General features: G+C 39.4%; 1 protein-coding gene across 1 annotated transcript; it reads left to right on the forward strand.

The window, feature by feature from the left end:
- The first annotated feature begins 4,276 nt into the window (after nucleotides 1-4,276).
- LOC105920489 (NACHT, LRR and PYD domains-containing protein 12) lies at nucleotides 4,277-27,012 on the forward strand. The gene is made up of 10 exons (XM_036130822.1): nucleotides 4,277-4,336; nucleotides 6,044-6,158; nucleotides 7,000-7,119; nucleotides 7,602-7,822; nucleotides 13,089-14,862; nucleotides 15,369-15,542; nucleotides 19,458-19,634; nucleotides 22,434-22,610; nucleotides 23,405-23,578; nucleotides 26,870-27,012. Exons 2-10 carry the CDS (start codon nucleotides 6,109-6,111, stop codon nucleotides 26,886-26,888), a joined length of 2,886 nt encoding a protein of 961 aa, XP_035986715.1. The 5' UTR covers nucleotides 4,277-4,336; nucleotides 6,044-6,108; the 3' UTR covers nucleotides 26,889-27,012.
- Nucleotides 27,013-27,227: the final 215 nt, after the last annotated feature.

Consider the following 27,227-nt stretch of genomic DNA (forward strand, 5'->3'; position numbering starts at 1 on the left):
ACTGACCTGTCATGGTTGAATCTTGGGTCCAATTCTGATTCATTACAGATGATGGTTGTTTGTACATGTAGTCTTGTACTGTTCTTTTTATATCTCTCTGTGCAGGCGTAGATGCAGACTCCGATAATGTTAACTTCAATTCAATTCAATTCAATTCAATTTTATTTATATAGCGCCAAATCATGAAACATGTCATCTCAAGGCACTTTACAAAGTCAAGTTCAATCATATTATACAGATTGGGTCAGATTATACAGATTGGTCAAAAATGTCCTATATAAGGAAACCAGTTGATTGCATCAAAGTCCCGACAAGCAGCATTCACTCCTGGGGAACCGTAGAGCCACAGGAAGAGTCATCTGCATTGTACATGGCTTTGCTGCAATCCCTCATACTGAGCAAGCATGAAGCGACAGTGGGAAGAAAAACCACCCATTAACGGGAAAAAAAAACCTCCGGCAGAACCGGGCTCAGTATGAACGGTCATCTGCCTCGACCGACTGGGGTTACAGAAGACAGAACAGAGACACAACAAGAGAAACAAAAAAGCACAGAAGCACACATTGATCTAGTAATCTGTTCTACATTAGATGGTAGTAGCGGGTGAGCCGTCTTCTCTGGATGTTCTCTCCTTTTCCGTGCCTCTATTTTTTTCACCCTTTCTCCCTTTTAGCATTTTGTCTTGTCTTTTTCTCTTCCTTTTGTTCTCTTCTACCTTCCCGTTTTGGTGTCAACTGAATGTGAAATAGTTCCGGCATAAATTCTAATAAAGCTCTTTCCATATATAAATCAAGTGGAGCACTATGGCGAAAGCAGTAATGCTCCACTTGTGAAAGTAAAATCTGTTTGCCTCTCTTTAGCATTACAACAGCAATTCTTAATGCCACACCGCCAGACAGGACACGAAAAAAAAAGAAAAAAAAAAAGAATTGATTACTGCAACGGTGTTTTTACAGGTCTGCCTAAAAATTGGATCAGACAGCTGCAGCTGATCCAGAACGCTGCTGCCCGCGTCCTCACTAAGACTAAGAACGTAGAGAACATGGACCCGGTCCTGAAGTCCTCACTAAGACTAAGAATGTAGAGAACATGGACCCGGTCCTGAAGTCCTCACTAAGACTAAGAACGTAGAGAACATGGACCCGGTCCTGAAGTCCTCACTAAGACTAAGAACGTAGAGAACATGGACCCGGTTCTGAAGTCCTTCCACTAAGACTAAGAACGTAGAGAACATGGACCCGGTCCTGAAGTCCTCACTAAGACTAAGAACGTAGAGAACATGGACCCGGTCCTGAAGTCCTCACTAAGACTAAGAACGTAGAGAACATGGACCCGGTTTGTTATGAATAGAACAGAAAGACCCAGTATTCGAGGCGACAAACAGTTTATTTTTAAAGAAAGACCGGAGGTGACCGACGTCAGCGCTAGCAGCTGGATCCTCTGCGGGGAGAGACAACAGGTTAGTGACCTCGTCAGTCTGAATATGACTAGACACGATTGGGTGGGTCACTAACCTGGTCCTTCTGTCCAGTGTGGATCCGGGGACGGGACGAGATTCCAGCTGATGAGCTGCCCGCCAGACGCGGCACGATGTGAAGCCTCGAGGGTCCGTGTAGCAGAGTCGAAGGTCGGTGGACAGGCAGAGGGTCGGAACCGGGAGGTCAGAGAGCCGATGAAGTACAAAAGGATAATCCAGATCGTAGTCAGGTCACAGTTCAGGGTTCGGTACACGGTCGGGCAAGGATCAGGCAAAAACTCAGGTCGGACCCTAAGACTAAGAACGTAGAGAACATGGACCCGGTTCTGAAGTCCTCACTAAGACTAAGAAAGTAGAGAACATGGACCCGGTTCTGAAGTCCTCACTAAGACTAAGAATGTAGAGAACATGGACCCGGTTCTGAAGTCCTTCCACTAAGACTAAGAACGTAGAGAACATGGACCCGGTTCTGAAGTCCTTCCATGGCTCCCTGGATCTCAGAGAATAGACTTTAAAATCCTTCTGTTAGTCTATAAATCCCTGAATTAGCACCTAAATAAATCACAGACTTGTTATCAGGGCATCAACCCTCCAGACCACTCAGGTCTTCTGGCTCCAGCCTACTTGGGGCGACTGTCGCTTGATGGGTTAAATAGTCGTCTGGCAATCAGAAGGTTGTGGAATTGATTCAAGCTTCCCCTTGCCACATGTCAATGTGCCCCTGGGCAAGGCATTTAACCCCAAGTTGCCTACTGAGCTGCATCTCGGTGTATGAATGTGAGAGTGACTGGGTGAATGTGGCTATAGTGTACAGTGCTTTGGGTGGTCAGCATGACTGGAAAAGCTATCTAAGTTCAGTCCATTTACTATGGAAAAGCAGCATTTAGTTTTTATGCTGCACTCATGTGGATCATACTCCCAGAGAACTGTAAAAGTGCTAAATCTCTGAGTTCCTTTAAATCAAGGTTAAAAACAATTTTTTTAGAGTTGCCTAAAAATGTTAATGTTGACGTTTGAGTCCGAATTGTTTTATACTCCGTCTGACCTGCAACTACTATTCCAGTGCAATGTGCTTCACTCTGTAATGTTTTTCTTTCTGCTGTTTTTCTGTTTTGTTCATGTATATCACTTTGAATCGTCTTATTAACTGAAAAGTGCTTTGTAATTAAACTTGCCTTGCCTTACTCAGGTAGGCAAACAGGAACAACAGGTCTAAAGTCATTGAGGACGGATGGCTGAGATTTCTTCAGTACTGGAACTATGCAGGAAGTCTTCCATACATCTGAAACCTCCTCCTTGGTCCGGCTTAGGTTGAAGAGGTGCTGTGGAATCCCAGAGAGCTTTGCTCTGCACAGGCCTTCAGGACTCTGGGGCAGACACCATCTGGACCTGCAGCCTTGTTCTGCTTCAGTCTCTTCAGCTGCCTTTTCACTTGACTTCTGGAGACAGAAAAGTGGAAGGGGGAGGCAAAGGGAGCAGCACCATCTTCTAATTATGTTGAGAACAAACATGCAGAAGCAAAAGGGTCCATGACTAAAGTGGAAGATAAAACATCTCAGGTGTGACAGGGAGGTTTTGTGTCATAGGAAGTTGTGATGTCTTGTTCCTGAACTGAACCAAATGAAAAATGTGTTGAGCTCATTGGCTCTGTCCAGACTTCCATCGGTTTGATCTTCCTTTTGTTTGAAGCCTGTGATCAAACAAAAGGATCCTCTTAATGCCTGACCTCACATCTCTGATTTTCTTCTGCTGGAGCTTGCACTCCAGCTTCTCAAAGATTCAAAGATTATTTATTGTCGCCGTGTTACCGTGGTGAAATTCTTTTCAGGATACATACAACAACCAGTATGCAATAAACAAAAAAAAACATTGGTTCTCATTATCTTGATAGACACATAGAGCAATAAAACTGAGAGCAGAGGAGACAGGAGAAGAACATGGAATAGAGATTTTAAATCTTGTTTTATTTTGGTGTCATTTAAGTTAATATTTCATTAATATAAAAGTATAATAGTTTTTTCTCATTTTGCTTTTTAGTATTTCCCACTTTAAGTGGTTCTTTTCATTTGAGTGCAATCAAACATATTTTAAACTCAGGCATTTAGTTACACAACATTTATTTGTTTGTTTCACTTGTTGGAAATGTGTGCACATAATGCTCGTCCACGTCTCGATTCATGTAGGAGTGGCTGACGGAAACAGAAAAACCACGGAAACCACCACTAACACGGTATTAGCTGGTGGATCACTCAGCGCTGTGCAGGAATCAGAGGTGTTTCTGTCACGCTGTCACTGAGTCAAGATTCACAAATCTGCTCAACAAATCTAGTACTCCAAGACCTCCAACCAAGACTTTTACTCAACTGTGCTGTTGGGTTGCCCTTCTGAAACAACGCATTGTGACAGAACGCTCTGAGTTACTTTTTTAGAAGAGATTGTGATATGTAATACAATCTGTTTATTTTAAGTTTATTGAAAATAAAATAAAAGGTTCCCTTAAAGTTTACAGTGATTTCAGAGAAAATTAACAAAACAGAAACAAAGCACAATTTGTCAAAGTACAAGTTTATGTGAGCTTTCCAATTTACTTCCAGGGTTGATGCTAAAAAGTCTGTCTACACAAACAAAAAGTAAAATATATTTAAATTAAAGCAATGCCATAAAAGCTGAGTAATCTTCTAAACCTAAAGAATTGCCAGCTGCTGAATGAAACAGGGCAGAGTGAAAGTGAAAGTGTTGTGTTTTGCTTTGTTGTTTTTTTGTTTCAGGTAGAGGCTCCGCCTCCTTCTCAGGTAAATCAGGAAATAACAAAGTAAGGACAGTTTGACAGAAGCAGAGGAAAGAAGAAGCCGAAACAGGGTGAGTTTAACTCGTTATTCTTCTTTACCTGTCACAGTGTCAGTCCCTGTGGACTGTGGATGGAAAAACAGAGATAGAACTCAGATTCTTCTTCAAAATGACGCTGACTGATTTAGGAGTACTGGTCCTGTTTGTCAGCTAAAAATGACAAAGATTTCCTTTTGCTTGTATCTGTGTTCAAACAAAAACTTTGTGCCACAAGAATTAATCTTTTATCAAAGCATATTTGAAACGACTTTTTCAGTCGTCAAACTGGGAACTTTGTTGTTTTAAATGGCTGCTTTACAAGCTTCGCTGTCCTCTTCCTACTTTGCTCTCAGGTTTCCTGACACTTATAAAACAAAAGGAGATTATCTCACATTGCAAGAGCTTTTCTGTCTCTGAGATTTCAGTGGGTTGTCTCATGTGTGGTTTGTTTCTTTTATCTAAATGTTGTTATTTTTTTAAAACAGAAAGTTTCACAGATCACCGGGTGTGTCTTATTTCCCCGTGTGACGTGTGAAACATTTTCACCTGGTGTGTTCCCGCCCCCCCGTGTGACGTGTGAAACATTTACCTGTTGTCTCTTATGTTATTGAGACAAATCCAAGTAGGACAATGGTCTTCCAAAAATAAGGCAGACTTTCAAAAATAGTTTAAATAAAACTGAAATTAAATAACTATTACTTAGATCATAATATAAAATAGATCTAATTTTAGATGCCCAAATAAGGACATATTTCAGCTGAGATCTGACAGACAGACTATTTTATGGTGAAAGCAGGGTTCAGTCTTACAACCCCTTTATTTTGTAGAATGAGCAGGTGAGCTGCACATGATGTGTATCAGAAAAGTCCTTTAGCTGCTGTAGATCGTTTGTTGCTTAGTTGTTAATGCGAACTATGCAATAACTGCTGACAGGAAGTTGTGACCTCTTCATGCACTAGGCTTGGATATTTTGCTGCTTTTTCTAGACCGGATCACAACACCAGATTGGTAATAAATGAATGAATAAAGAAAATTCTTTCCAAATTGTTAATGGTCAGGTTATAATACAAAAAAACAGAAGCTTATTAAATGGAAATGTAAGAGTTGTAAAAGAGTTAAGAAAATTATAGAAAATTTTAAAGACTAACTGACAAATAATTAGGCTTCAAATTGATTAAAAATCTATATGATGATCTAATGAGTATTTAAGATGATGGGGATCTGGTTAAAGAAATTTGACCTGCACTTAATAAAATCAATATATTTAATGGAAAAAGAAAACACAAAACAGGTTCACAGGAAAGGGCTAAATCAGGGAGAATCCATGGAGAAACGGAAAGCAGGCACCACAGAAAAAGGTCTGTCTGTTCTTGTCTGAATTTCTGCTTCCTTCATATAGTTCACTTTGTACTGAGCTGATTTCATATTAATTCTGCTTTTAAGTTTTCTGGAAACAGGTGCAAAGCTTTCTGCAGCCTACTGCTTTTTGTGTTTGGTAAAGGAAAGTTTGACAGCCAGAGAATGATGCACATGTGGTGCCAGAACCCACAGATCCATATACACAAAAAACTGTTACCTGCTGAAATCTGGCTTCTCTGACTCCACAGAGATATGATTGAAGTTAGCTATTGTCTTTACAGGACAGCTCAGGGAGCCGCTCACTGAAGAAAACAGGCTTGAACCAAATCTGAAAAAAAAATGTGTGTTACTGTTTGTTTGTTTTCCTTTGACTGATTAAAGTCCAGAAGTTGGACAGTTGTGTGGAGGAAGCAGAGAACAGTTCCAGCTCTCCAGGATCCCGATCCATGGCAGCTCCTTCAGACTTCAGTCAGGAAGCTGGGCCATCAGGGAAAAAGTAAGAAAATGGTTCTGATTTGGTTTCTTGATCTTAGGCCAGTTCTGACTCTGACATGGTATTATTTGTCAACTTAGCTTATTCTATTTTAATGTAAAATCTAATTACGGTTTATTACAGTGATGCATGCATTATAGTTATTCTCTCTTACTCAGGAGCAACTTTTCTACTTAGCAAATTCTTTTGGCTAAGATTGTAAATGTCCTAGCAACTCATATCAACTCCCTTTGCTTCTATTGATTGAACCTTGTGTGAGGTTTAGAAAAGTGTTCATTACATTAATATTGATGTTAAAGCCACATAAATGCCGCAGCTGTTCATATCTGTAATTCTTAAATTCATTAAATGTAATTCAAATTAATACAAATTACACCCTGCCCAATCAGATCTTACCTAGATACAGTATATGGAAATAAGAACCCAATGCTATGAAGTCAGCTGTTGTCTGGCTGTCAATTTCACATTCTGAATTTATTAGCTGGGAAAAGGTACACTATTTCACCTGATGATCTTACTCTGAGTCTCCAGAGAAACCAAAGTTACACACACACACACACACACACATATATATATATATATATATATATAAATGTGTGTATATATAAATGTGTGTGTATATATATATATATATATATATATATATATATATATATATATATATATATATATAAATGTGTGTATATATATATATATATATATATATATATATATAAATGTATATAAGATAATGTATTCTTGATAATTTCCCGATTTGTTTGCCTTGTGCTGCAAATGTAATTTCAATGGTTTTCATCAGGAGATTTCTCAGTTATTGATGTGATCTGAATGACGGATTTTTCAGAGGTCAGTTACAGAAGTGGACAACAACGTCCCCAGGATCCAGTGTCTTGTCTTTGAAGAGTGATGACTCTAAAGAATTACCTCCAAGCTTCAGTAATGAAGCGGAGCCCTCTGACACAAGGTGAGAAAACTATTATTATTACTGATTTTACAGCCTGAACTTTTGATCTATTTGGGTTTACCAACAGCATTTCTGTCTTGCTGTCTTCTTTTTATTTCTGTGTGTGTCTTGTCTCTTGGCCATGGAAACCTGGTCCTTTCAGTGTCACCTCTGGTTTCCACTCCAGGCCCGCTAAGGGGATCCCGGTGCTTTACCTCTGTATTAAGTGATTGAATGTATTTGTTTCAACATTGACTCTCATGTGGCTCTACCATTTAGTTCATTTGAATTTCTCGTTGAAAATGTACAACATTCTTTCTATTTAGTTGAGAAGCACCAATAATTCTGTCAATGACTGCCTGGATGCAAGTTCTATTTTCTGCCTCTGGTTTTCCGGGGGGTTCATAGTGGATGAATTTATCTTCCTCTGCAGTCAGAGATGTTTGAATTGATCAGATCAACACTGTCAGTTTTTTCTCACATTAAGAAATGTCTCTTCACAGAGGGAGGAAGAGAAGCAATGTCTGTGTAGAGAGGCAGCCGTCCAGCTGTGCTTTATGTCAGGATGTCATGAAGGATCCAGTCTCCAGCAGATGTGGACAGTGCAACACCTCTCACTGGGACCAGTCAACATCATCAGAGTACTCTTCCTGCCCTCAGTGTGAAAAAAGATCAAGGAGTAGCGCTGGACTGCAGGCGGCACATCAGAGCAGTACTGTGCAAGGTATGACATTTCTGTTAACTTATTGTTTAGTAACATAGTAATTATTAGTTATTAGTTATTCTACCACAAAATGAAGATTTACGATTACTATAAATGTCCTACTGAGAAAGGACAGATTTACAGAATTCTAGATACAATGTAATCCTCCATAAAATACAGAATATCATGATTTAATGATATCTTGTGTTTTTCACCTGATATGTTATCTTTCACAGTGATAGAGTGTTTGCCAGTTTGGCAAAAACATTATTTTGCTTTCTGCAACCTACTGTTTGTGTGATGTAACCTACTGTGTTCATCAAACCCACAGCTCTGGGGTGGAAACATTTGCACAGCACAAAGTTTAGTTATAAAACGTGACCTTATAAGTTATAACAATCAAACAAAACATTTATCTATCCATCCATTCATTCATTTTCGTATCTACTTATCCTTACCAGGTTGCTGAGAGGAAGCCATGGTTGATAAATTTTCTCTGGTTGTCGGTGGGCGGTCGACACACTGGAGATGTTATCACTCAAATTGTTTTGCGTATTATCAAAACAGCTCAGCACCTCAGCAAACTATTGACATAAAATCACAAGAGAGCCAGGATTTGAATTTCTTAAATACTTTATAGCCAGATGTGCTAAATTGGGTCTTTCTTTTTAAATAAATGACAACACATTTAGAAAATATCTTGCAAGAAGGTCGTGGTAGATTTCTCACTTCCAGTGAAACTTGATTTGGAGCAGACAAAACTATACTGCAGAAGTAGAGGGAACACTGTTTTGGGGCGTCTTGATGTTCATCAGTGGGGTAGAATACAGAATTCATGCATCAAAGTTTATTGAGGAGGGGTCGTGGCCGAGTGGTTAGAGCAGCTGCTTGCACTCAGAGAAGGATGCGAGTACCCGGTTCGATCCCCAGTGCCTGCACTCTGGGTCCCTGAGCAAGACCCTTAACCCCAGAACGCTTCCTGGGCGCCACATATGGCAGCCCACTGCTCCCCAAGGTGATGGGTTAAAAGCAGAGAACACATTTTATTGTAATGTATGTTTCAATGACAATAAAGATGATATATTACTACTACTATTGGGTATGGGGCTGATTGCTGCTGTCCAGGGGTAGCCTGGCCAGCCAGACTACCCCTTGCCTCTCTTCAATACAATTGAAGTCAGTTTGTTGTATAACAAAGCGAAAGCCAAAGTGAGTCCTGCTGGCCAGATTAGTCCAGAGGTGGGTAGTATCTAGTCACATTTACTTAGTTACTTTACATTTACTTTAGTAACTGTTTAAAGTTATTTAATGTTTAATAAATAACTGTCTGTTAAGTATTGTTTGGTAAATATCAGTTCTTAAGCTGATATAAGGACAATAGTTGAAAGGGATGATATGAGGCTTAGCGATCTTTTAACAGCAAAACCTGCACACACAGAATAAATGAGTGACAACTTCTCTTCAAGTTCAATAATTTAATAACAGAAATAAAAAAAATGCATTCAGAGCATATCACTATATAATGCTGTTTATCTGAATTAACACTATATTTCAATCAATACCTCTCTACTAGGCTAGTGAAACTTACCTAAACTACTAAGTAAAATGAAGATAAAAACAAGCTAAGCTAAGGAACTATGTACATGCAAAACAAACAAAAGACAAAACAAAGTGGTTGATCATCATCAGAATAACTCAGTGAATCCTGGTTCACTGCAGATCTGATGTAAAGAACTTGGAATGGAGTTAAATTAGCTTAACTAATTTAGAACAACATTTGGCATGTGTTTCAACCCATTCACAATGTGTATCCTGAGTTAAACAAAACATTATTTGAGGAAATAACATTTTGTTTGAGTTAAAGAACCAAAGTTCATTTTAAAGAATGTAAATTGAGGTTAAATTAGCTTAACTAATTCAAAACAACATTTGGCATGTGTTTCAACCCATTCACAATGCAAATCTCGAGTTACACAAAACATGATTTGCTCAGTAAGATCATTAACTTTAGGGAGGCTTGATTTTATCAATGCGATTCTACCTTCGGGAGCTAGGGGTCGCTGCAACAATCGGTCGCTAAAATCGGCTAATCCTAAAGTCAACAAAATTCCATTGTTCCATATTAATGCGGTAATAAGGCTCATAGCACTATCAACAACGGCGGAGCGAAACAAACAAGCTTAATGCTTCAACCGACCGTATTTGACTAACTGGAAATCGCAAGTTACCAGAAGCTAATAGCATTTTGGCTAGCGGATTATTGGCGCTAACTTTAAAGACTTCAGCTTTATTTTTAGTCATAATGAGTGGGTCGGATAACATACATTAATATCCCATCAATGTATGAAACCCCTTGTGGAGATAACGCTTGTTACAACCATAAAAACACACTCGAATCACATCGCCAATGACATGGTATCATAATGCTATCATGAGCTACGACCGTTAGCTCTTTGTGTTTAAGAACACCATGTGGACGCGTTACACAAACCTTTCCCAATAACCATGTAACCTTTCTTTTTAGTTTCTCTGTCCAACCTTTCGGTGCCTCGTGTGAGCTAGATCCACTTTGGCCATCCACAGAAGCACTTACTTCATGTTGCTCTGTGATTGCTCATGATTAGCTGCTTTGTGTGCTCTGCATGATGATCAGACCTCTCAACTTTTATCAAAAGTTAGGAGTGAGATTATGCTAATTTGGGGGCGGGGCTTGTTTGGGGCGGGGCTAACCGGACCCTGGAAGAGCCGGTGGAGTCAACTCCATCTCATTTTTATCCCACCAGACAATGAAGTAGACATGTATTACTTGTGTTAAAAAGAGAAAGAGACATATTAATACTTAATAATAATAATACTTAATTAATTGTTCAGTTAATGGATTAAAACATAAATAAGTTCAAATAATACTGAATAAAATTAAGTAGATTTTAATTATTGACCGAATTATTATACTGTTACACATTCATCTATGGGTTGTTTATCATTGTAAATCTATAACCTGATTGGTGAATCAGGCTGAGTTTCATCAAGCCTTTATGATTCCCTCAGCAGCAACACTGAAGCACACAGAGGTTCCCGCTGCATCTTTACACACGATCCAGCTGCTGGTGTATCCCTCTTTTCAGCTCAATGCACTTCTAGACTGTAACAGTTTATAACCATTATCACCTTTCACAGCGACAGGTTTCTCAGTCAGTCGCCGCGCTGACCAGACAAATCTCTATTGCTCTCGTCAGTGCGCTCTGGGCGCACTGACGCCCAGAAAGCACCTGCTCCGAGTCCGAGGGAAAGGAGGGGGGAGAGGAGCAAGCACGGAGGCAAAGAAATACGGTGCATGTAGTTAAAAAATGCAGAATTAATAAAAACGAAACTTATAAACTGACCAAGTGGCGTTTTAAACTGCATCTGGTTAGCAGAACTGTTTTTATGATCAGCGTGCAGCCATGACTGGTTCTGAATGAACCGGTCATCTCGCAGCAGCTCCGCCCCCTCCCCTCCTCCTGTGTACGCGGTACAGGACCTTACCGGCTTACTTTCACCACTGTTAAGACTAAAATTATTCATAACTCTGATCACTCTTCCTGCTGCTCTGTTAAAAAGAACTGCAGCAGAAATTACTGATGGCCACAAGCTGTGAAAGAAGCCGAAACAGCTCAGTAGAAGGCGGAGTTTTGTCGTCCGCAGCCCAGATGGGCTTTGTGATTTTTATGCGTGAGAAATTCCATGTTTGCGTGTGAAATGCCATGTGTTGCGTGTGAGCGTGTGAAGTTAGTGAAATGCGTGTGTCACACGGTCAATGCGTGAGAGTTGAGAGCTATGATGATGATGTACCCGGCATTGCAAAATTAGAATTGAAGTGACAATATCACTGTGACTGTATTGCTGTCTATGACATTAATAAAAAAAAAATACTGGATTGGAATGCTAGATCAGCATCATTCATCTGGTATCCGATCCAGCTAATTAGTCAATATAAGAGCCAATATCCAATCCGGGTATCTGATCGGTGCATTTCTATTTCAAACCAAGGTTTTTTGGAATTTACGTTCAGGAATTTAAATCAGACTATCCGACTGAGATAAAATGCTCAAGTTATACATATCTAAATATTAATTAGATGTGTTGAATTAAATTGATTAGCGTTTGAGAGACGTGTATTGTTAATTGGGTCCCCTGTCAATACTTCACAAAAAACTGCAAGTAGGAGCCATACTTTGTTTTGCTGTACGTCTTGTGCTCTTCTGACAATAATATCCTCTCTATGGGTGTATGGGCACCCGCATGTGACGTCACTGGTATCTGTGGGTGGCACCGTGGGTGTGGTGTCATCTGTATTAGTTTGTTTGCTCACCTGAGTTCAACAGCGACCTGGATTAAGGCGGCTGGGTGAGCTTGGGGAGAAACTTTCTGTTAACCGCACGGTTTGATGTATCCATGCACGGCTCATAATGTAGGTAAAAGTTTTGTGTTAAGATCGTGAGATGGAAAAATAAAACGACATCAACGTGCATAATGGTTCAGCGTGACGCGTCATCAGTGGCCATTACCCCTTGTCTCAGCCGGCCGTGGCGTTTGGATAAGATTTTAAATTGATACGCCGCAATACTGCATAAAGAATATAAAAGCAAATGACTCAGATGTGGATTCAGCTAAAACAGGACCTCAGCTGCTGCAGTACAGTGTTCACAAGGGTAGTTAGTTTTACTGGCTTTTGATTGGTTCTATTTGGAGAAGAAAACCTCTTTCAGTAATGGAGTCTTCCTGTTTGCACACGTTACATGAGCTCACCAGCACTATAAACTTCATCCATAATTGGCCCCAGTCAGTCAGCTTGGAAGCCTCAATTGGAATCTGTAAGAATTTTCTCAACTTCTTTGCTAAAAAGCTTTCCTTAGTCAGTTATCCAGCTAAATATTGCTGTGATTAACTGCAATCCCTTGTAGTGAGCATACATGTAGCGAAAGCAGAAAGGAAAGCTGCCCTCAAGAACTCCACACTCTGGACATCTCTGTGTCTCCTTGTGTTCATGTCTCAGGACTTGTGGATCTTCATAGTAAAACATTGTGGTTTTAAATGTTGTCTTGTTTGTGTTTGGACTAAGAAAATAAGTAGTTTTTTTCTGGTGTCCTTTGAATAATGATGAACTACAAGAGAACATTGCTTATTTTTCACCAAAGAAACCGACTTCCAGAACAGGACCAAGGCAGAACAATTGCTAATGAATTGAATGCTTTACATATCTTTACACAGAATAACTAATTTTTTTATCTTATGTTCTGTTTTTCAGTAAATGTTCATCTGCGGGAGGTTTTAGATGAATATAGGACTAGTCTCAGGAAGAGGTATGAACATGTGACTGAGGGAGTAGACAAGCCAGGAGGTTGTTCCCTCCTTAACAAGATCTACACCGATCTCTACGTAACAGAGGGACAGAATGAAGAGGTCAGTAACCAACATGAGGTGATGCAGCTGGAGACATCAGTCAAGATCATTATGGATAATCCAATCAGGTGCCACGAAATCTTTAAACCTGATCAAAACAAAGTCATAAAACTGGTTCTTACAAATGGCGTCGCCGGTGTTGGAAAATCATTCTTAGTGAAAAAGTTCGCTCTGGACTGGGCAGAGGGCTTGGAGAACCAAGATATCAGTGTGGTGGTTCTGCTTTCATTCAGGGAGCTGAATGTAATCAGGGATAAGCAGCACAGTCTTCTCTCATTGCTCCATACGTTCTATCCAACACTTCAGAGGTTCCCAGCAGAGAAGCTGTCTGTCTGTAGGATTCTGCTCATCTTTGATGGCCTGGATGAAAGCAGATTTTCACTGGATTTCATTAACAGTGAGCTCCTTACTGATGTCACTCAGAAGTCAACAGTCAATGTGCTGTTGGTCAACCTCATCAAGGGGAACCTGCTTCCCTCAGCTACTATCTGGATAACTTCCAGACCTGCAGCAGCCAATCAGATACATCCTTCATGTGTTGACAGAGTAACAGAAGTACGAGGATTTGCTGATGCGAAGAAGAAGGAGTACTTCAGGAAGAGATTCAGTGATGAAGAGCTTTCCAGCAGAATCATCTCACACATCTGGGCATCAAGATCCCTTCAAATTATGTGTGGGATCCCAATATTTTGCTGGATCACTGCTACTGTTCTAGAGCACATGCTGAACACTGAGAAGGGAGAAGAGCTGCCCAAGACCATGACTGACATGTATTCACACTTCATGCTGGTTCAGACTGAGATGAAGACGAAAAAGTATCATGAAGGACATGAGAGGAGTCAACAGAAGCCTATGGAGACAGACGGGGAAGTTCTTCTGATGCTGGGAAGGTTGGCATTTGAACAGCTAGAGAAAGGAAACATCATTTTCTATGAAGAAGACGTGGAGGCATGTGGTCTTGATGTAAAAGAGGCCTCTGTGTACTCAGGAGTTTGTACCGAAATCTTCAAAAAGGAGAGTGTCATTTTCCAGAAGCCAGTCTACTGCTTTCTTCACCTGAGTGTTCAGGAGTATCTGGCTGCAGTCTACATAATCGACTGTTTCACCAACAGGAACACACAGGTCTTGAAGAACTTTCTGACTGAACACAATAGTGACTCACCACTGGAAGACTTCCTCAAGAATGTACTGGAAAAATGCCTCAGAAATGAAAATGGGCGGCTGGACCTGTTTGTTCGCTTCCTTCACGGCCTCTGTGTCAATTCCAGCCAGAGACTCCTAAGGAGCCTGCTGGATCACACAGAAAGCAGTACAGAAACCATCCATAGAGTTATCAACAACCTGAAGAAACAAAGAATATTAGCATCTCCAGACAGAAGCATTAACATTTTCCACTGTCTAATGGAGATGAACGATCTCTCGGTCTATCAGGAGATTCAAGAGTTCCTGAAGTCAGAAAACAGATCAGAGTTCCTCTCAGAGATCCACTGTTCAGCTCTGGCCTACATGCTGCAGATGTCAGAGGAGGTTCTGGAGGAGTTGGATCTGACAAAGTACAGAACATCAATAGAGGGACGACAGAGACTTATCCCAGCAGTGAGGAATTGCAGAAAGGCTCGGTAAGTCTACATTGTCTTCTCTGTTTTTCATGTAGATTGGTAGGATTCTTTGTCATAATGTAAACAAAAGCAGAGCCTATTTTTTCTTTCATGAACAGGATTATATTTTTTAGGTTTCACTTATGAATTAGAATAATGTTTTTGAATATAACTTGGTATTTTTCTAAAAATCTGGGAATTGTGAATTGAATCAGACAACGTTGGAATTGAAAGGGAAAATGTCAAAGATGACTGGAAATCTGTACCAGCCAAAAAAGACAAATTAGTAAAGATACATTTTGCACGTACATTACGAGAAATTCGTCACCTCAAAACCTTCTTTTCTTGTAATTAGCAGGTCTAAATTAGACTGGGGAAATTCACTGCGCCATGTCAAATATAATAAAAGTACGAGATGAAACATGGTCAAGGATAGGACTTTTATTATCACTATCACATCAATTAGTCATCACATGTTTGTGTGTTATACAAATTGCTTGATATACTCACTTTTGTTCCATCCACAGATTTGCCGACTGTAAACTATCAGAGACCCATTGTGAAGTTGTGGCCTCTGCTCTGAAGTCCAACCCTTCTCATCTTACAGAACTTGACCTGAGTGGGAACAAGCTAAATTATTCTGGAGTGGAGCATTTGTGTACTGGATTTAGGAGTTTAAACTGCAAGCTTGAAATACTGAGGTTAGTTAGTATTGATTCATATATATATATATATATATATATATATATATATATATATATATATGGGCTGGGCAACGATTAAAATGTTTAATCACGATTAATCGCATAATTTGCCTGATTAATCATGATTAATGGCATTGTATGCGCAAACTCCAAGAATGAATTCAAAAGTAGTGTAAAGAGCACTTTTATTTTAATGTTCTGCTGCCATATGAGCAAAAGTGTTGTAACATTTGTAGCACTTATCAGTAACACATACTTAGTGTAAAGCTCAACTTAAACATGTAAAACAAAAAATAGCAATAATAATAAATTAAAGCTTATTGCCACTGACAGGAAATTCTCTTTTAATGGGGAAAAAATCTACCAGAAACAGGCAATTTCTGAGGTAACAGCAGGGAGCAGCATTACCATTTTATGTTCAATAACAAAGTGTGAAGCACAAAAAAGGTCTACAGTAGCTATCCACTTCGCCATTACATTGGTTAGCTTCTCTGAGTCATTGAATTGTTTGGTGATGTCTATAGCGTGTTTGGCATAAGTGATATGTTAAGCTCAAGGTGCTCCTGTGATAAGAAAGTTTACCTTGGCAGTGGTTACAACTAACTTGTTTCTGTCATATTCGTTGCTGGAAGAACTTTAAACTGAAAATGTCAATTTAAAAGTTCTGTGACTTTGTTTTTTCCGCGTTTTCCTTTTTCCAGCCAGCACCTTTCTTCCTGTTTGAATCCAAGGCTAGGCTGACAGCGAGGTTATTGGCGCATTATCGCCACCTACTGTTCTGATTCAAACCCCTACACTGCAGCAACAGTCCTTCACAAAATAAAAGCATGTGCAGTGTTTCCCGTAGCAAACTCACGCTAACGCCTCACCAACATTCCAAAAAAAAACCCAAAAAAACTAAGTCGATATGCTTGCATGTTTATTTTACGTGAACACAGCAAATACATGGATACTTTGAAGCGAGAAGCGACTTCACCGACGACATCGATGCAGATGAAACGCTCCCCGTCCCCCCCGCTCCGCCAGCAGTGATCCGCTCCGGCCGCCAACTCACCGCCTAGCCTGAGCAAATTCCTGTGGGAAGCACTGATGTGAGCAACATGCGTTAATGTGCGATAAAGTTAATTAATTAGATTAATAGTCTAATGAATTAACGTGAATATATATATATATATATATATATATATATATATATATTTTTTTTTTTTTTTTACCCTCTGCGATTTACATAGTTACAAGAACGTTAGAGACTGTAGCAAAACAGACCCACGCTCACTGTCGCCAAGCCTTTGGTCTTCTTTTTTCTAAAGTCGCTTGTAAATTTCACGAGTTGCGGGTTGCAGTTTTTTGGGCTTGTTTCTGAAAGTGAAGTCGCTTATTTGGGCTCTAAAATAAGTGGCGCTGCTGCACTACAGACACAGTGAGTATAACTAGTTGAAATATCCCTCCGCCTCATTACGCCCTGGAGCGCATGCATCCTGACATAGGAGCCGATAGGAGTAAAAGCAGAGGGAGCAATGTTGCTGAAAGTAGATCATGCGGCTCCGATCACCGTTTCAAGCAGAGATTGGTTCTGAAGATGAGTTATTACATGCTGATAACTTTGCAGAAACCCAACCTATAAACCATACTTTAATGCAAAAATATATGAAGAAATTATTGTTGTTGGTGTGAAAGCTCAGGATTAGATGTGTGTGAGAGAGAGAAAAAACTAATAGAACTAGACTTTATTAAAATGTAAAATTAGTATTACTTTATGTAAATGCTTAATACCATGTCTATCTTTGTTTAAGAGGCAAAAAAAAAATACTTGAAATATTTATTTATTTACACATTTGTTTACACATTGTGTAAACATCAGGGTGTTTGATTAGCGATTTCGCCATTATTGGCCAGAGTTTAACATTTTATGGCACCAAGATGTTTTCATTCCAATTTTGAAAAGTGCTTGAAAATAAAAAATAAAATTAGTTTTTGTACAAGCATGTGTTTTTACTAGTGTCATCTATTGCAAAATTGCATATCAAAATGTCCAAATAGGCTTTTACGCTTTCAAAAATAAAAAGATAAAATATTTGTGATTAATCTAGAGTTAACTATTGAAATTATGCGATTAAAATTTTGAATTGTTTGACAGCACTAATATATATATATATATATATATATATATATATATATATATATTAGGGCTGGGCAAGTTAACGCGTTAATTTCGCGTTAATTCATTAGACTATTAACGGCGATATTTATTTTATCGCGCATTAACGCATGTTGCTCACATCATGCTTTCAGTCAGTGTCAGTCAGCACGCGCGCTGACTGCAGCGCACTGTCTCACGGCAGCACTCTCTCGCTCCCCCTCCCCTCTCGTACATGGCTCAGCGGCGCCAGCCAATCAGCACGCAGGCTCAGCCTGGCCCGCGCACTCAGCTCTCACACAAACTTAATACACAAACAGCTGAGAGAGAACGCAGCAGCGAAAAAACATGAACAGAGGAAGTAGCACCGTTCGGCTTTATTTTAATACCGTAAATGAAATCAAGCTGTATGTTTTGTAAAAAGCCGGTTCATTTAAGTGGAAACACAATAAATTTATCTAGTCACGTGAAAAAACATGAAAACGTCGAGCCCCAGAAACGGAGAGAGGAGACGAAACTTCTCTCATTGCCCCGACAGACCCACAGACGTCACTGACTGAGGCGTTTCAGTCCTCCAGGGAACATCCAGGTAGATCAGTGGATGGATGGATGGATGGATGGATGGATGGATGGATGGATGTTACTGGAGCCCACACATAACATGTAATTAAGACCTTGAAAGAACCCAGTACATATATTAAAAAGTGTTATTTAAGATAAGATAACATTAGTTAATCCTTTTTTTATCCCACGACGGGGAAATTTATAGGATTAAAGCAACAGGCAGGTGCATACAACACAGACAAAATTACATAAGGATTGAAATAAATAAGAGGTGGATTAGCGAAAAAACACTGAACATAACATTATTATTATTATTATTATTATTATTATTATTATTAAATTGTAATAATAAAATAAAAACCACAAAACCCAAAAGGTCAACAGTTTCATGATACATCAAGCTTAGGGACTGGCTAATATACAGCAGGTCAAAAAAGGCCATATTTTGGCTGCAGTGCTTGTTCTCTTATGAAGAAAAGATCAACTAGTGCACTAAATTCAATAGATGGGTTGAAAATATCCAGTATAAAATAAGTGGTACAAATGTTACAACACTTTTGTTCATATGGCAGCAGAACATTAAAATAAAAGTGCTCTTTACACTACTTTTGAATTCATTCTTGGAGTTTGTAAATACAATGCGATTAATCGCGATTAATCGCGATTAATCAGGGCGATTAATCGCGATTAAATATTTTAATCGTTGCCCAGCCCTAATATATATATATATATATATATATATATATATATATATATATATATATATATATATATATATATATATATAATATCTAGATGCTAAGCATATCAGTTTCTCAATTATAGCAGAAACCAACCTTTCAGGCCTAATACACATATGCTATCAAAAATTATTTGACTAATTTACAAAAGTTGATCTTAATATGGTAAACTTTTCTTTTCAAATGGACATCTTGCCCCCTGTTTTCAATACTGCTGTTGTTAAACGCCATCTCAAGAGACGGAGAGTAGGTCACAACCTAGCAATCTTGTTCAGAATCGTTCTACAGAAACAACAGATATCAGAAGAGCATCTTTTTATATCTACTTCTAAACAGGATTTTCAGGACACAATATTAGGCATCAGTTTTTCAGCTTATTCTAATATTACTTTTTCATTATTTCAGTCATGTTTCTGCTTTTTAAGCAGTATTATGTTGTCTTATCTTGTTTTATTTTGTTTTATTTCTCAGACTGGAGGTCTGCACGTTGCCAGAGAACAGCTGTATTTCTCTGGTCTCAGCTCTGAAGTCTAACCCATCTCATCTCAAAGAACTACGCTTAAAAGGGAATGAAGGCATGAAAGATGCAGGAGTGAAGGAGCTCTGTGGGTTTCTAAAGAGTCCCCTGTGCAGACTAAAGATTCTGAGGTCAGACACATATTTTCATGGCTGATCATTGTACTAATCAAGAGTAATGGTCCTTTCAGACCAAAAGCAGCACCAATTGCAGCAAGCTCAGAAGTAGAAATGTGTTAACTTTAACAAAGGTGCGCTATGATGGATAGTCTGATAGCCATCAGGTGTACTCAGTGGCCATGTCATGGGGCGATGCAGGGGTAGGGTGGAAGCCCACTTCTTTGTGAAGAAGTGAGCTTCTTCATATGACACAGTACCAATGAAGTAGCTCTCGACTTCTAAAAGGTTGGTGACCCCTGCTCTAAAGGATCTGACAAGAACACCAGGAGCTAAGAGGGTCATGCCAGGAGAATCACACACAGCGCAAGACAAAAGGGGAGGACCCAGCAGAGACAACAAAAAATTGGATTTCTCCCAAGAGGTCATCAGTTGACATTTGTAAAGGCAAAGTCCAGTACTGGTTAGGTTAAAGTTTGAGAGGATGCCCACTGACAGATTGGTGCAGGCTGGTGATTTACAAGTATAAAGAGTTTCTGCCCACTCCTAACTCCTAACCCAGAAGAGAAGAGAGTTCACAGTTAATTTTTGGAAGGCTGTAGGCCCATATTTGACTTGCATCATCCATGTGCATTTCCATCAGGTAATGACGTCAGAGCAGGACCTAGGAGGTAATATTAAGGATATTTGGATAGAGCCTTAGAAGGCTGACATTCAATCCCAATGTCTAGACTGGCCAGCAGTCCATTGGACCAACCACCAACTTTTCCCATTTCTCTGAGAATCCAATCCAGGTTTTTTCGCCCATCCTTCTGGACTGATGCTGCAACACCATGACAAAAGCAGTAAACTGGATGAGGGTCTCCACAAGGGATTCCAAGTTGGTGTTCTGGCAATCAACATCCCCACAGAGATGCAAAACCTTGGCATTTGGTCATTAAAAACTCTGGTCCGTGTATTTGCCGCTCAGACTTCCTGTCAGTAAAAAGGCAAGCTGCATGGAGTTGAGTTAGATGCATCTTTGAAGCCTGCTGGCTAGACCCGTGTACGAAAGAACAAGTGATGGATAGAAAGGAGAAGTAGAAGAAGTAGAAGTTTGATCAAGTAACACCTGATGCGCTGATTAGGAAAGGGGATACTATCAGGGAGGCAGGTAGGTGAGTACTTGGTATGTTTTCTGGATGGAAAGTTGACAAGGAAACTTGGTGGTGGAATGAGCAAGTCTTGGAGTGTGTTCAGTGAAAGGGATCAGCCAAGAAAAAGTGGGACACCAAGGACTAAATAGAGTCACCAGGAGAACAGAAAGGTGCAATGTGAAGGGAAGGTAGAGGTAGCTAAAGTCAGACAAAGGGCAAACAATGACTTGTATGATGGATGGACAGTAATTAGAGAGAGAAAGACATATACAGATTGGCAAAGCATAGAGACAGATGTGAAGGATGTTCAGCAAGTTAAGGTGATTATAGATGAAGTTGAAAATGTACTGACAAGTGTGATAGCAAGATGGAAAGAGAATTTGAAGGGTTGATGATGGAGGAAAATTAGAGAGAACAAAGACCAGAAGAAGTGACCATTGTGGATCATGAAGTAGCAAAAAATAAAAAGTATGAAGTAACGCTTGCATTAAAATGGATGAAGAGTATTGGTCCTCATGAAATACTGGTGGGGGTATGGAAGTGCAAAAGAAGAAAGAACTAGGCTGCGCTTGAGATCTTAGAGAGCGAGAAGATACCTGAGGTATGGAGAAGTGTTCTGGTACCTATTTTCAAGAACAAGGGACATGTTCAGAGCTGTGGATGTGTCATGCAATGAAGAGATAAGAAAGACTATGTTGTGCAATTATACATTGTTTAAAGTTATTTAATGTTATGTAAATAAGTTAAAGAATTTAATAACAGAAACAAAATGAACGTCTATAGAACATCACTATGTAATGCTGTTTATCTGAATTAACACAATATTTCAATCAATAAATCCTCTCTACCAGGCTAGTGAAACTTAACTAAACTACTAAGCAAACTTAAGATAAAAACAAGCTAAGATAAGGAACTATTTACATGCAAAAGAGCACAAATGACAAAAGAATGTGGTTGATCATCATCGTCATGATCATCAGAATAATTGAGTGAATCCGGCTTCACTGCAGATTCACTTCACTGTGGAAGAACCAAAGTTAATCTTGAAGAACATGGAATGGAGTTAAATTAGCTTAACTAATTCAGAACAACATTTGGTATGTGTTTTAACCTATTCACAACGCAAATTCTGAGTTTAAAAACATTATTTGATTAAATAAGATTTTATCTCAGTTAAAGAACCAAAGTTCATCTTAAAGATCATGGAATGAGCTTAAATTAGCCTAACTAATTCAGAACAACATTTGGTATGTGTTTCAACCTATTCACAATGCAAATCCTTAGTTAAACAAAACATTATTTGACAAAATAACATTTTTAAGAATGATGTTCTCAGTAAGAATCTGTAAACTTTAGGGACGCTTGATTTTACTAATGTGATTATACCTCCGGGAGGCTAGGGGTCACTGTAGCGATCGTTCACTAAAATCGGTTACTTCTAAAGTTATACAAAACGCCTTTAAATCAACATTAATATTCTGTATCGATATGGTATTAACGCTCATAGCACTATCAAACGATGGTGGAGCGAAGATGCAGCTTTATAAAAAGGCTTTACGTATTAATTGAAGCAGCAGCATTTGTGCTCCCTAATGTTCATGAGACTCTGTCTTGTTCTAATAGACTTATACTGTATCCTGTTTGCTTCATCTGACATATTTTTATTCTTTTTTTTCAGATTGCAGTGCTGCAGGTTGTCAGAGTTAGATTCTGCTGCTCTGGTCTCAGCTTTGAATTCTAACACCTCCCATCTGATAGAACTAGATCTAAGTTGGAATGAAGAGATAAAAGACAATGGAGTGAAGGAGCTCTGTAGTTTTCTAGAGAGTCCAGCCTGCAAACTAACAACACTGAGGTTAGACACCATTATTGTATGCACGCTCATTAAAATGATGTGGAAGTTGTGATTACACAAAACTTTTATTATTCAGATCCACATTTAGGATCATTGTGGTAAGGCTGTTTACTCCTCTAGTAGTAGTAGTAGTAGCCACAGGGTATTCCTGTTTAAACTCATTTTGTAAAATAATAAATTATCAAAAAAACATGAAACAATGACTTGAATGTCAGTTTGGAATTACACATATTATCCATAATTACACTGAATCGTTTCAAGTGGACCCAGGAATCCCAGACACACCCTAAGACCTTCCATACAGGAGATAACATTTGCGCCCTGGGTCTTGGTGGCCTCTCTGCTAGTTTCTGCCACAAACACAAAAACTAGCAGCCACTGTTAAAAAAACATAATAAAGAGGAAAGAATAAACAAAATAGAATGGTAGGTCATTTAATTGGCTGTTCTAACAGGGCAGCATTATCCCAGTGTGTATAAGTCCCTCTCATGTGAATCAGGCAAGTGGGAAACATCCAGAATCAAGTAACAAAGTAACAGTCACAAATATTGTGTCACTAAATGATGCTACAGTTTTTTAAGCCACCCAATTACTGATTAAAACACTGAAAAACAACATTTCACTGCAAAATATACTGGATTTATTTAAGAAAGAAACAGTAAGTTATGATACTATGTCAAATTCTTACAAATTTAAAAGAGCTTCTTTATATGCATTAATGATAAATCCTAATAAATATGACTGCTTTAAACTGCATCTGACTGGCTTCAACTCATGTTTTATTCTTTATTCAGACTATCTAACTGCAGTTTGACAGCGATCAGCTGTGCATCCCTGGTCTCAGCTCTGAAGGTAAAACCCTCCATTCTGACAGAACTGGACCTGACAGGAAATGAAATCAGCCTATCAGATGTCCAACAGCTGTTGGATGTTGAGAAGAGTCCAAACTACAATCTGAAGACGCTTAAGTAAGTAGACTTTTTAAGTGAGTCAGCTGCGTTGAACTAAATCCAGTTGGTATCAAAACAAAATAAGAATAATGATTTTGGTGTAACCCTACAGCTTCTCTTTGAACACATTCCACATTATGGCAATGTTGATATGCCTGTTTATTGGGCAGAAAGATGTCTACAGCCAATCAGATGAACCCAAAGTTTCTGTTCATGCTTGTATTGCTGTGAAGAGCTGTTGTGTTAATGTCTACAGGAAATAAAACTGGAATACAGCCAACAGTTCCCCAAGGTGTAAAAGGAAAGTCATCTCAGACTGTTAACTCTTTTATTTCAACAGGAATAAGCTAATTTTTGTAAAAGTTCTGAGAGCACTCTGATTGCACCCTGAAATTAAAGTCAAAATCCATAGGTAAGATTAGTCATTAGATTGGGTCCTTGAGGGAAACAATGACATCCTCATAACCTTCAGAACACTCATGCTTCTGGGGGAGCGACCCAAGGGATAACCCAGAATGAAGTGGAGCAGACCCAGAAAATGTTGGGACTGTCTCTTGCTCTCCTGGCAGAGGGAGATGCCTGAAAAACCTCTAATGGGAGGTGCCAAAGAGGCACACTGATTAAATGCCTGAACCACCTCAACTGACCCCTTTTCAATACATGAAAGCACTGACTGTACTTCAAACGCCTCTGGATGATGGCGCACCGAACCCTAACGCTCACCTGGAACAAAATCATTTCAGCTGCCTGCATCTGGTTTCTTCTACTTTCATTCATGATCTATTTCTAACGATCATAGATGAGAGTTAAAACATTGACGGACAAGTAAATCAAGAGTTTTGCTTTTTGCTCAGCTATTCTCAACCTTGACAGACTGGATCAATGCCCAAACTGTCAGGATCAGGGACAAGTGGCAACCATAACCCAGATTCCAAAATGCACTGAAAACAAGTGCTTAGACTTTGTGCTTAGAATGGAGACACTGCTCTAGCCCTGGTTACACAAGGACCGATAGTCTTTAAAAGTATCCTTGACACACTGTACACAGCTCATGTCTACCATGGTGTCCTGGCACTGAGGATCTTTTGGACTACTTCAGAAACTGCTGACATTGTGAAGAAATCACCCTTTTCCGTAGTCCCCAAACTCTTCCTCCTCTGCAAAGAACATAGGAAGGCTGGAGTATCGTGTGGATCCAAAATACCCCCCAATACCAATTGACAATGTCCTCGATTTGGGTTTGAATTCCTCCCTGTTTGCCTCTGAGCTGTTCAAAAGTTTCTCAAATCTTCCTTAACCAAAGGTCCTTCTTATTGTAAATCACTGGCTCTTATTGCAGAACTATGTGGCTTAATATGGAAGAAACTCTGCTGGAGTGCTCTAACCATATTTGAACAGCCTTTCAATCATTATTTTAGATTTTTTTCTGTAACAGCGTCCGTGCTTCTTAGCTGATGTTTCAAAAGAAAAATTGATTTCCATTAAATCCATTACTAATACCTCTGTACTGTAGCCAAACATTAATTTTAGTGTAATAGGGCTTGGGCTTCATGATGTATTACTTTGTGTGGCCGCCATATTGAATGCCTCCGCCGCCGCTACTCAGACTACTGCCTATGACTACCGCGTACTGTACTCCCTCTCTCAGCCATGTTTTAATTTGATTAACTTTACCTTAACTTGATTCAACCATGGTAAACCGTTGCTGTGTTGTGGGCTGTAACAGCGCAACACATGATCGCCATGGGAAAAACATAGAAAATGGGTTAACTTTCCACCGCTTTCCTGCCTGGAGGCGCAACCACGGAGAACAAGTGTCAGATATAACGAAGAGTCGTCGGCTCGCTTGGATCGCGCCTTTAAGTCGACCGAACATAACTTTCCACAGTATCCCGATGTCAATGAGAGTGTGCTCCCTGCATTTTCATTCTGGTAAATTAAAGATGCACGGTTTTATTTTATAGCCTACATTGTTTCTTTCCTTCAACTGCGACACAACATACATGCACATAAATACTAAAACGGCAGCGGGAAAAGGCTCAAATACGTGAGAAACCCACACCACAAACAAGGCAGCCGAAGACGTTCGATATGCAAAACGGTGTCAACAAGTCGTCGTCGGCGCTCCATAATAATGCTGATTTTGTCAACATACCGGTCCCTGGTTTCTCTATTTAATGTGTCCCGGTAAATTTCAGATCCTTTTCGGGATTTTAACATATTTTTTCTATCTATTCTTTCTCAACTCTACTTCTACGTCTCTTCGTTCAACAACGTTATGTCAGAGGTATTTTAACGTTGCGTTTCCATCAACATGGCCGCCACGTCCCACAATGCAACGCAGATCCCAAGCCCTATATTCAGAGCTTCCTTCTTAGATGTGTTTACTTCAACACATCACCATTAGAGCTGAAATAAAGCTGATTACAGCAGCTTGTTGGTGAAGATTCTCATTCATCCAGGACATCATGTTTAAAAACCAAGAACATAAAAGTAGAAAAATAAAAAAAATCAAGTATAAAACCAAACAGGACCCTCAGAAAGAGGCTGGTGCATCCCAAAGACAAAACCCCCAAACCTAAGATGAGTGGAGTGGTGTCTGCAGTTCAGTCAGTGAGGAATGTTCTGATCTTTATATTGTAGAAACCAAACAACCTCTCCACAGACACATGACTCAACACAGGAGAGCTACCTCCTCAGGACAAGACTCTGCTGTCCACCTACACCTTAAGGACAAAGGACACTCTGTGAGGACCAACATGTTCACATTTTGGACAAAGAAGACAGATGGTTTGAAAGGGGGTTGAAGGAAGCCGTTTACGAGAAGCGAGAAAAAACTACTTTAAACAGAGGAGGGCTCAGGTTTCAACTTTCAAAAACTTACAGCACAGCAATAGGTTTGATTCCTGCCAAGTTTCCCCCCAATTCACACCTCCATGCAGGTGACCACAACGTTTCTCCTGTGAGCCAGGTTTACGATGAGCCTAACAACTCTCCATTGTTTGGGCCAGTTCCAGGTGAATTTACATGTGAATCCAAGCTCCAATGGGGCCTCGCCTGAAGGGCTATAAAGCTTGGAACTCCACACTACTCCAGACATTTTAAATTGACAAAGCTTCTAGGGTGGGAAGCGAAATGTCTTCAGATTCAGAATAGAAGTCCAGTTGTTTTATTTTTTAAACCTTTTGTTGGATTACAGCAGCTTTTAACAGGAGAGGAAGTCTCTAGTGCTGGATGCATAATATCACTGACTGATTAAAGGAAGAATTGTGTAATCACCCATATATCTCTTCTTTGTTCTGTCTGCAGGTGGAGTTATTTCTACTAGACAGTGTTTGTGTCCTGATTATCCACAGAAGTTGAAACAGCATCAGTTTGTCTTCAGTGCAATGTTGAATGCTTTACAGCTAATTTGCATATGGTTTAAATATTCTGATTTATTTATGCATATAATAATTTGAACATCTATATTTAAATAAAAAGGGTGGGTCTGTTTTTTGACTGAAATCAAAACACCGAGATAAAGTGGAAAGTATATATTGCAGAAAAGGCTTCAGCATAACCTTTGTGCTGAAGAATGGTGTTTATGTGCTAAAACAGAAAGGGGTTCTCTGTTATTCAACCCTATTCTGAAGGGTCTTATTTATACGAGGCATGGCTGTCACAG

Source organism: Fundulus heteroclitus, unplaced genomic scaffold (assembly GCF_011125445.2).
Source record: "Fundulus heteroclitus isolate FHET01 unplaced genomic scaffold, MU-UCD_Fhet_4.1 scaffold_385, whole genome shotgun sequence".
Classification (NCBI taxonomy): Eukaryota; Metazoa; Chordata; class Actinopteri; order Cyprinodontiformes; family Fundulidae; genus Fundulus; species Fundulus heteroclitus.